Below are 11,849 nucleotides of genomic sequence, written 5' to 3' on the forward strand. Positions count from 1 at the left end.
CAACTTCATTGTCATCGTCCGCATACTCATCATTCCCCTCTTGTAAAGCTTCATTTTGGTTGTTTGGAAACGGGCTCAATGTTGGCCTCACTTCTTGGGTCATAAGAGGTTCAACAATTTCATCTCGGTTCAAGGGTGGGAGGCTACTAGCAACCAAAGGGGAGGGGTTCCGGTTCAAGTCCAAATGCAAACTTGAATCAACCTTCTTCGTTGCAAATAACTCAAGAGCCTTGTCTAGTGATTCGGCCACCATCTCCTTGTATGCAACCCAGTGTTGCTCCGAGTTGACACACATTGTCTTCCAACGGATGTGCATTCCAAAACCAACATTATGCCTTCCCTCCAACTCAACGATATCACTAGGGTCCATCCAATTCAAATATTTCCTCACTTGTTGCAAGAGCTCCCATAGCTAGGACTATTATCAAACACCATGTTAAGCTCATCCGGGTCCGGTTCAATATTGCCTTTCAAGAAGGCGTCTTTGTCCCCATGATGAACAAACACACATGTTCTTCCCATCCCTATAAGCATTAAAACAACACAAGTAACATTTCTTCCATGAGTACTAATCGAAAGATTAACACGGAATACAAACCCTAACATATATATGAAACAACAACTGTCGGTGTCAAAACCGGCAGATCTCGGGTAGGGGTCCCAAGCTGTGTGTCTTAGGATCGATGGTAACATGAACACGAGATTTTACCCAGCTTCGAGCTCTCTTGATGAGATAATACCCTACATGCTGCTTGATTGACTATAATGAGTATAGGGGTTACAAGAGTTGATCTACCTCGAGATCATATATTGTGGTCTAAACCCTAGAGGTATGATGAGTAATGTCATAATGATCTATCGACTAGCCTGGCCTCGGTTTATATAATGCACCAGAGGCCTAGGATAACAAGAGTCCTAGCCGAATACGCCGGCGGGAAGGAGTCCTTGTCTTGATCACCAAGTCTTGTGGAATCTTCCTTGTATGCGGCAACTGTCTGAACTGGCTCATGAGTATACGGCCATGGGGGTCCTCGGCCCAATCTAACTGATCGGGAGACGACATGGTGAGTACCCCCTAGTCTAGGACACCATCAACAACCCTAACCCTAACCCTAGCACCAACATAAGAACACCCATAAGAATAACCCTAACATACTAACAAGCCTAATCATAGGAAATTGGCAAACAAACATCTCACATCTCCATGCAAATCTCTAGATCCATACAAAACTAGGATTTCCCCAAACTAGCAACAAATGAGCAATTTGTTAACATTACTTGGATCAAAACAAAGGGATCAGAGAAGATTACCTTGAGGAAGGGTTTGAGTTCGAAATCCACGGACAAAATCTTCAAATTCGGAAGATTTAGGGAAGGATTTGAGAGGGGGAGAGGGGGCAGATCTCGGGTGGGATGGGTTTGGGGGTTGGGTGTGTGGGGGGGAGAGTGGGGGAGGGGGCAGCCAACTAGTAACATGTGTGGCGCCTAGCTCGGAGGCGCTGCTGCTGGGTGCGGGCCCATGGGCTGCCACGGTGGACAGAGGTGCAACGCCCCTGAGCTAGGCGCTGCACCGTAGGGTGTGGCGCCTGCGTGTGGGCGCCACTCAAAAAGGTCAGGCACATGAAATAGTTTTAGGGGCAGTTCATTTTGTGAATTGATTGCATCCACAAGTCAAAATTGTCAATTTTGCCCCCACAGCGGGAGTAACATAGGTAATAACATCACACTTATCTAGGCAAAATAGATAATGTGGCATGTAATTAATGAATAAAGAGAGGCATATGATAACATAGCTAGTTACTGTAACATCACACATATCAAGAAAAGATGAGTCTACAATCTAATAAATGAAGTGATGCATGACACAACACATATGTTTACTCTCCACTATAGAGGTAGTAATATAGACTAGTAACGTAATGCATGTTACTACTCCAAGTTACTACCTCCGTCCGGGTTTATTGGTCCCCTTCGTATTTTGTGTCAAAGTTTGATTGTAGATTTGACTAACAAATTATAAGTTGTATGTCACAAAACTTATATTGTTAGATTTGTATTTGAAAGAGGTTTCCAATGATACTATTTTTGGGTATATAACTTATTTTTTAATAGTTAAATTAAAGGTCAAAGTTTGATCCAAACTACAAGAACTAATAGAGGTAGTACTCCCTACTGTGACTAGCCTGAAGCAAGGCTAGCAGTTTTCTGAAGTCAGAGCTATGGTCTAGCTGTGCCCAGAGGATTTCCAGTGCTCAATCTCCTAGTACAATGACTATAAAATGGCATCGAGATTGCTTTCAGTTCACACTTCATTAAGATCGGGGAACCTGGGGCGGCTCCACCTGGGAAACCCTTAAATACTGTGATTCCTGGAAGAAGAACGAAGACTTGCCACAAAGGAAGTAGTAAACAAAGTAAGCGCAGTTGTCTATGCGATGCGAGCACCGCACCAGCCCCCTACCCCAGTCCTCCATATGAAAGGGTTGTGACTTAGTAGTTCATACAGTGATGCAACCATAGACCTACCAATGCCCAAGGAAAGCATTCCCCCTCCAGATCTCCATGGCATAAACCCCATCAGAAACTCGAGCAAAAAATTTCCTGGTGGAAGAAAACTTGCGCTGATACTAAGCGCAGTCGTATTCGTCCTTGTTTCCTCGGCATATTATCCTGAGCATGTTTTCTATGGCGCTAGAGAGCCAGCTCATAATTCTCAGCAGACGGCCATCGCCGGTACGCTTCTTGCTCTCTAGCATATACTCCCTCCGCCCCGAATTACTTGTCGCAAAAATCCCTCCGCCCCAAATTACTTGTCGCAAAAATGGATGCATTCAGTCCTCTAACAAGTATTTCGGGACGGATCGAGTACTTATTTACTCGTTATGTTTCATGTAATACCGTCAGTTACATTTATGTGCCAGATTTCTCTAGCACTTGTTGGTTATTTTCCATTTTCAGTTTGGAATATGAATGAAGTGAATCATAAGATACCAGCTCAATGTTCTATATCAAGCTCAAATAGTACAGTTGGGAAGATTGTGACATGATTACCAAGCCTGTTCGGTGCTATATATACAAATATCAGTTATCAGTTGCAGCGTACTTCATGGGATATGTTTTCTCTCAGTTCTTGCAATGCCCTCCACGTCAGATTAGTTTATACATATAAACAAAATGCAAGATAAACAGAGTACAGATACAAATAAACAACAGAAAGGAGACCTTTTGCCTCCGAAAAATCAACCCTTCAAAGAGTCACAGTACTATTACAAATGTCATACAAGTAGAGGATACATGTAGGGTCCAAACGGTATGAAGCACAGCAAGTTTTTCTCTCCAACAAATTCATAGCGATTTCGCTGTTTTTCAGGTCACGAAGACAATGAAATAGACTGCAATCTGTTCAATGGCACATGGGTCAGGGATTTGGGAGGCCCAATCTACACCAACATGACATGCCCGACGATACCAGATTCAAAGAACTGCGCAAAGTATGGAAAGCCAATGGATTATGTAAACTGGAGGTGGAAGCCACATGGCTGTGATATGGCAAGGTTTCAACCTCAGCTATTCTTAAAAATTGTCCAAGGGAAGACATTGGCTTTCGCCGGGGATTCAATTGGACGGAACCAGATGGAGTCACTCCTCTGTTTATTGTCACAGGTGAGTAAGCAGTGTTTGGTTCCGATACATGTTATGAACAATAGCAATGCCCATATCACTTATCACCACTGATCCTGACATTAACATGTGTATTGTTTAGTTTCACTTTTAAAGTTCTGAACACATATATAGATCCGGTAGGCACGCATTCTTAGAGGACACAGAGGGACAGGAAGTCCAAGAAATGTTCCCGGTTACAGTTGCCAAGAAAGAAAACAAAAGGCTATTGGTTGAGATAATAAAGATCTTAACTGGGCATCATAGCTCTACCGGAGCCTTCACCATGTCAACGGGGTAACCTAAATATTCACATAGCTTTATGTACCTTCATTGATTTGCCCTGAATGTTTAGAACCTACAGTGAGCCATAGTGGCTCAAAGTGCTAATTTATTTACAAGCTAAGCTGAAACCGTGTAACTTTCAGTACGTTGGACCTCCATACTTTCATGGGTTTTATGCAACAATTACTGAGTCATCAACCACTTAGACTACCCTAATAGTTAACAGTACAGAAATGTACCATAGATACTACTTACAATATATTGTAGCACTTCTACTTCATTTACTTTATATCGAGAAACACTTCCTTATTAGAGTGAGTAATCTGACTCTGTACAAACTAATGCAGGTAGAAGCTCCAACAAAAGTTCACAGCGACACTAAAGATAAATTTATCACATGGAACTTCAGATCTTATAACTTCACTCTCATGGCACTGTGGACAAAATTTCTAGTAGAAGATTCTCAAAGAGAGATCAACGGGACATTAGTTGAATCGCATGATATGCACTTAGATAAACTTGATGCAAGATTAGCTGCAAAATTGCATGAGATCAATATCTTAGTTGTATCTAGTTCACGTTGGTTCTTCAGAAAAAATTATCTGTACGAAGATGGGAAACTAATCGGTTGCATATACTGCTCAGAGGATAACATCACAAATTTCAGCGTCATTTCAGCTATTCAGAGGGTGTTTAGGACGGCTATCAGTAACTTGAATAGCCGCCGAGAATCCAGATTGCAGTTAACAGTGGTGAGGACAGCAACATCGGCACATTTTGAAAATGGCCAGTGGAATACTGGAGGAACATGCAACAGAACTGAACCACTAGGAGAAAGAACAGCAATGACCAGTACAATTGAAAGGGAAATAAGAGATGTCCAGGTTGAGGAAGCCAACAGAGCACAAAAGGAGAAAAAACAAAAGGGCGGGATGAATATAGAGATCCTAGATATAACCAAGCTTATGTCTATGAGACCTGATGCACACCCAGGGATCCACTGGAATAATGAGTGGATGAGGGGTTACAGTGACTGTTCGCATTGGTGCCTGCCAGGACCAATTGATATGTGGAATGAGCTATTACTTGCTGTGCTTTCCAAATATAAGAAAAACGTGGAAGACCAATGATGCAGGAACTTCTGCTAATCCATAAGATCCCAGAGAGTCCCTCTTTTCCTTTTTTTTACTATGCCAAAGTCAAACCTCATTTCTCCGTTTTCTGCAACAGTTTTACTACCTCCGTTTCGGTGAATAAGTCATTCACGTAGTTCTAGGTTGACGATTTAACCATCTAAATATGTATTATATGTGACAAAAAATACATATTTTGAAACTACATCCTTGTAGAAATCTAGTGATATACTTTTCATGACATATAACACATATTTAATTCCTCAAATCGATGACCTAGAACTACGCGAATGACTTATTCACCTAGACGGAGGTAGTAAATTCAGAAAGATGATAGATGTGTACTGTGATGACCTGTACACATGATCACAGTCATGTATGTGGAAAGTTTACGAAGGATAGAACCAGAAAGTCTACTTACTCCAACATTAATTAATTTCTTCATCAATTTTTCAAACCACCAGAGTTACGATGTTCAAACATCAATTCTGATCAGTGAGCACATTAGCTATACAATAGGTCAAGATATGTTACAAGTACTTAAATTCATCTCCATAAAAACTATTTTTCATAGCCAGTTGACAAGGAGAATACAGTAGTAAATATGCACGTGTCAATTAGGGCTAACTAGAAGCATAAGATTTATACACAAGATTCAACTCATGTTTACCTGATGGTGCTATGGCATGTTCAGCCCCTCAAAATTCTAAGCTTGTACATCACGACCAACAGAAATTTCTGGTAATTCCTTGCGCATCAAGTGCTTGCGTTTCTGGAGGCTCAGCCAAACAAGGATACTGTCAGTCTGAACAATGTCGTATCCTGCTTTTATGTACATGTTGAATGGCACTTCATCAATTATTCTACAATGAAGATATACACGCGTTTTGGCATCCATCTTGACAACCAGATCCTCACATGCCTTAAGAAGTTGTTTTCCAATGCCTCTCCTGGTGAGCAAAACAAGATATAGTTTTAGAACAACAATAGAATCCAATATCGCGAACGTAATATACTACTCCATATGGCATTAAACCAATCAATTTTACAATCAACTCATCTATATCTTTAAACAACAAGTGAGATTCAAGGTACCACATTCATTTGGAGGCATATAATTCCAACATTAATCTACAAATCTCAAAATATTTGAGAGAAAGATTAAAAAAATCTACTCCGCTTATTTTGGTGGGGCTAGATGTATAGATTAGATTTAGAGAAAATAAAAGATCTAAACCCTTTTTTTAGAGGGACCAGATTATAGTTGAGCTATTATTTGGTAAAAGGAAAATATATACACCGCTTATTTTGGTGGGACTAAATAATAACGATGTAGGCTTTTAGAAAATATTATAAGAATCCCATACAGGAATAACAAATCTAGCTATGAAATTGCGCAGGCCACTCCAATAGTTATATAAGCAAAACCGCTTTTAAATGATTTCTCGCCTAATTGCTCTACTTTGGTGAATTACAATAAATTTGTATGATGTTTCAAAGCAAAACTAACTAACATTATTGATTAAACAAAGATAGTATAAGAGCACCAAGCAATTTGAAAAGAACGAAAACACGCAATGGGCTCCTTGATAAAAACAAAATTTTCATCAAGATAGGTGGTATCTTCAAACCCACCCTTCGTGCCTATGTCTGTGTTTCTCCAATCCTCCAGTAAAAAGGTTGCAGAAGACCAAGACAGCACAAGCACTTGAAGGTTCCAAAGAGCCGCATTAGCTGCCCACACCAACAGGTGAGAACCAAAATTCATTGAAAACATAGTGGCCAGGAACATGCCCTTTGTTGGGAAGGACAGGATGCCAAACCACTGCTTCGTGCCAGATTGCCCAGGAAGAGAAGCGAAGAGCACAGAAAGACAAAACCGGAGCATCACTAACTAAAAGAACTCATAACAAACATCGCCATCACCACTGCCAAGTCAGGCCATAACGCTGGATGACAAACTGCCGAATCAGGAATCGATCCATGGGAGCAGAATAGAAAAATCACTGGCTCTCCGACATTAAGGTGTGTAGCTACTAGCTACACGCCTACACCAGGACAAGGATAGAGTCAGGACAATTTTATTCCATACAGCATCACATCCACAAACAAGACGCCCCTGCTAAGAACACACAAACCTAACATACGAGGAACCTAATCTGCACCCAAGCATTCATCCAGGGTTCCCTTCACTTGCAGGCACCTAACGGATGGCCGGCCGGAGACGAGGGGAATCGGTGAAATTAGCCAGAGAATGGTGGTCTCTTCTTGCTCCCAGAAGCTAGAATTTCAATTCATTCCAATCAGGATAGCTGATTAAAGGTGTAGAGGACTATGTTATAGTTAAATTGGATCGTTGGTCATGTTGAATATAAAAAGAGGACTGTAATTCCAATCTGAAGGATACTCAAATGCTCCATAGTCCACACTTCTAAGGAATCATCTTTCACAATTAACTCTATCCAACATCTTAATTCCAACCTAAAGGATGCACTCATGCACATGTGACAATTGGCAAACAAAAAAAATGGTTTATTCAAGTCCTCCATAGGTCATGCTTCCAGGGAATCCCCTTTCACAATCAACTCTATACCCAACATGTATGTACAGATTTATCCTATTTTACAAAAATAAAGAGGTGGGCAAAATGGTGGTTGGAAAGAGAGCATTATCCGTTACCTCCTCAACGAGGTCTTCACGGTCATGTTGCAGATGTAAGGGAACTCGAGCGGCGGCGTGGGCGTGGGCGGTGCCCCGGGGGCGCCCACCGCGTCCAGCGACACCTCGGCGGTGCACGCCATCTCGCCCTCATCCCCATCGCCCTCGCCCTCATCCCCTTCTTCCGCGGCGGCGGGCTTGTAGAAACCCACTAGGACGGCAGCGTGGGGCGCGAGGCCACGGCGCTCGTAGAGGTAGCGGCGGATGACGAAGGCGAGGAGCTGGGCGTAGCGCTGCGCGGGGGCCCACCTGACGTCCTCGGAGAAGGAGGAGGCGAGGAGGCGGACGAGCACGTCGGCCTCGGCGTCGTCGGCCGGGGTGAGGGCCCGCACGGTGAGGATGCCGTGGGGGAAGGAGTGCTCGTAGCGGAAGGCGGCGAGCGCGTCGAGCTGCGAGAGCGCGCTCGGCGAGAGGAAAACGCCGCCGCCGCCGCCGGCCGGCGAGGGGGAGGGGGAGGACGAGGCGGCGAGAGGGGTGAAGCGGAGGTGGCGAGGCGAGTGGGTGTGGGAGAAGAGGAGGTGGGGGTGCCTGGAGACGGCGGGGGAGAGGGAGAGGAGGGCGGGCGCGGCCATGGGAGGGAGACGGTGGTTTAGCGGGCAGCGTCGAGAGGAGCGGAAGGGGAGAGGGAATTTGAGTGATTTTTCTGGTACGTTTTGAACGGCTTTACGTGGATGAACGTCAACTGTGCCGTACTCCCAGCTAGGCTCGCTGGCTAGCCCGTAGCCGCCTCTCCAGAGTGCATATCCATGCTCCCAACATTTCGAAAAACAAATTAACATTCACAAGAGATGTCTATATTAGAGCAACTTCAATGGGGCGACCCATTTTGTTCGCCTGCGTCCGTTTGGTTCAACGCGGACAAAAATGGAGACCCAGTGCGCCGACCCAAACCCGCTTCGCGTCCGCGCCGACGCATTTGCGGCCAAAATGCATCGGCGCGGAAGCGAAGCGAACGCCACGAGCGCCTTTTCGGTGCCCGTCGCGTCCCCACCTAGCAATCGTCCAACCACCCAACGGACAGTTTGGCCAGCTTAATTTATGACGACCACCCACCTCGGGCCCACGCGTTAGTGACGACGGTCGTCCTTTTTTAAGCGGACCGTGCAGGGGGGCGTCCTCATCCGCTTTCAGAAAGCTCATGTTCCCATCTCGCTCTCCCGTCGGCGACAACCCTAGCCACCCTAGTCAAGCCAGATGGGGCTCTTCTCCTGCGCCGGCAGCAGCAAAGCCAAGGGCAAGCCCCCGCCATCCCTTTTCCCCCCTGAGCTCCCCCCGCCTCCGCCGGCGCCAGATCGCCGGCCGAGGCAGCGTGTCAACGTGCCACTGCACCAGGCGGAGTGGTGCTGGCAGCACCGTGTGCCTCTCCTGTACCACGACGTCACCCTGTCGCACGACTGTCATCTAGATCCGGGGAGGATCCCAGTGTCAGCGCCGCCGCGGTCGGCTAGGGCGCATGCGGAGGAGGTGCGGTGCCGGCGGGCGTGGCTGACGCTGGAGCAGCACAGCAACGCCGCGTACGCCTTCGACTCGCCCAACTGGGCTCGTTGGTTCGCCTTCGAGCACAAGGAGGCCAGGCGGCGCGGCGTCCGCGAAGTCGGCCACAATTTGCTCCCCTCCCCTCGTCGTCCGCGACGAGGACCAGGAGGTGGAGGTCGCCTACCAGGCGGCCATGGCGGCCGTCCTCCGGGAGAGCGAGCAGGAGGAGCATCGCAGGGGGAGAGGAGGCGGCGTACTAGGCGGCCATGGCGGAGTCCATGGCCCTCTCCGCGGCGGTGAAAGTACATGTAGTCGCATGTGTGGTTTTGGTAATTAATGACAATCTTAATGGACTAATGTTTGCATTGGATTATACGTTTGAAGGAACGTTTCATTTGCAATGCATGAAGAATACTAGATGTTTGTTCCATGGTGATGCAAGAAGGAGATCTAATGGATTTGTAATAAATGCCATATACATATTGTTGTGCATCCAGATTGAGCCCAATGATTGAATCAAATACGATCAAGATGAATTCCATGCGATGAACAAGGTGTGATTTATATGGAATTCATTAAGGATCTCAGACATTCTCATGCTAAGGCCTATGGTTTGAACCATGATGGATCAAGATCTTGAGAGAATGATTAAATAGAAGAATTTTACTTATGGCTTGAAGATAGGATCATAATGAGCTCATATGTTGAGTCATGGATGATTATGTATTGAAGCAAGTAATTCAATAGAAGAATTCACTATGCCTCTCAAGAGGCTATGTTGGAGCATGAAAGCGAGCAAGTTATGGTTAATATGGAATTCATGGAGAAACTTGATATGGTCATGGTGAATCGAGATATTGGTAATTATGTCTTGAAGCAATGAAGCATAGTGAAGAGATCAATAGGGCCTTCAAGACATCAAGATTAATCATGGAGAAAAGATAAATGTTGACCAAGATGAAGATCAAAGATTGAACTCAAAGATGGTCATCACACAAGCACAAATGATGTACCACATGGTATCTTGTGATGAAGATCCGACATGTTTTAGTTTCGGGTCGCGTGCTGTTTTCTCATTGGCCGGAGCATTTCCCCTTGATCTTGTTACTCTTGGAGGTTGGAGACTCATAGGCGGCAGGAGTGCTCCGGTGAGGAATCAACTTGTGATTTGTCCCCCGGAAAGATTGTGAATGTTTGGAGGCCGCCTCAAGGTCTACCACTAGTGCTTGGGAATCGCCTTTGTGGTGATATCTCAAGGAGAATAGGGTGAGCCTTCGTGGCGTTGGTGTGCCTTCGTGGTAACATCCACCTCTCTAACAATGACTACCTTCTCTCCAAGGAAGTGAACATCAGGATACATCCTAGTCTCCGTGTCTTCGGTTTTTTCTAACCCTAGCCACTACGTGTGGTTTACTTTGGTCTCTTGACCTTGCATTCACTATATATTGTTGTCCTCATTATATTATGTTGGTTGTTTCCTTGTAGAGATTATTTAGGCCTACACTTTATATCCCGCGATTCATACTTGTTACCATTGATATATCTTGTCATTAGTATGAATTGCTAACTTGTGTCATACACTTCCATATCTTGTGATATTGCTCAAGTAAGTTTGTGTAACTTACTTGTTCTTGTTAGTATCCTTGTTGTGATCATCTTATTTATAATAAGTTGTTGATGCACTTAGTTGAGCCTAGTGTGTTTAGGATTTGTGTTTGAAAAGTATTCTCTTAGTTTATTTCCACATTAGGATTAAGCCAAATCGGTAGAAGTTTTAAAAACGCCTATTCACCCCCTCTAGGCAACATCATGGTCCTTTCAGTTGGTATTAGAGCAAGGTCTCTCCTTATTAGGCTTTACCACCTAGAGAGTATCGATGTCGACTAGTGATTTAGTACACAATGACATCTTTGAGTTAGATGGCACAAATTATCAATTATGGAGAATTCGCATGCTTTGCCGCTTTCGGGCCATGGGTCCAAATGCTTTGCGAATTGTTCTTGTACGGATTTCTATTGCAAAGGGTGGTCCATCTCCATCTCTTGAGGATATGATTCTTTATTGTGAAGCTTCTCTTGGCATTCATAAAACTATATCCTTCAAAGTGTTCAAGTCAATCTCGACTTACAAGTCGGCTCATGAGGCTTGGACCAAACTTGAAGATATATATGATGGGTCCAATCTTGATAAAGACAATATTCTTTGGGAGGAGTTAATGTAGGAGTTCTCCACATTTTTAAATCATGAAGATCTCTCTATTGCTTTCACCTCCAATTACTTGGAAACTTCAACATCTTCCACTTCACCAACATGTGGCGTGCCACAAGGTAAGGATATGGTGAGTGAAGATATATCTTGTGATGATGGTGCTGAGCTCATCATCGATGATCTTGCTTGTTTTGATGCTAGTGATGTATCTTCTATGGACTTGATCATAACTAATAGAACAAATAGTATAAATTATTTTGTTGATAGTCCATGCATATCACCTACAAATTCCATGACAAATGTTTGTGATGATATGCTTTCTCTCCCGTGTTGCCATGATCAAAATGCTTTGGTTTCCTCTAGTTGTTC

General features: G+C 44.4%; 2 protein-coding genes across 2 annotated transcripts; one reads left to right on the top strand and one right to left on the bottom strand.

Moving 5' to 3' along the window:
• Positions 1-2,481: 2,481 nt before the first annotated feature.
• Positions 2,482-5,200, top strand: LOC123045699 (protein ALTERED XYLOGLUCAN 4-like). The gene is made up of 3 exons (XM_044468850.1): positions 2,482-2,733; positions 3,371-3,663; positions 4,293-5,200. Exons 1-3 carry the CDS (start codon positions 2,529-2,531, stop codon positions 5,073-5,075), a joined length of 1,281 nt encoding a protein of 426 aa, XP_044324785.1. The 5' UTR covers positions 2,482-2,528; the 3' UTR covers positions 5,076-5,200.
• A 406-nt stretch (positions 5,201-5,606) lies between these two features.
• On the bottom strand, positions 5,607-8,402 carry LOC123045700 (uncharacterized). The gene is made up of 2 exons (XM_044468851.1): positions 7,758-8,402; positions 5,607-6,028 (listed from the first exon to the last, which is right to left on the bottom strand). Exons 1-2 carry the CDS (start codon positions 8,366-8,368, stop codon positions 5,785-5,787), a joined length of 855 nt encoding a protein of 284 aa, XP_044324786.1. The 5' UTR covers positions 8,369-8,402; the 3' UTR covers positions 5,607-5,784.
• Between the last annotated feature and the right edge of the window lie 3,447 nt (positions 8,403-11,849).

The sequence above is a fragment of the Triticum aestivum genome, chromosome 2B (genome assembly GCF_018294505.1).
Source record: "Triticum aestivum cultivar Chinese Spring chromosome 2B, IWGSC CS RefSeq v2.1, whole genome shotgun sequence".
NCBI classification, from domain to species: domain Eukaryota; kingdom Viridiplantae; phylum Streptophyta; class Magnoliopsida; order Poales; family Poaceae; genus Triticum; species Triticum aestivum.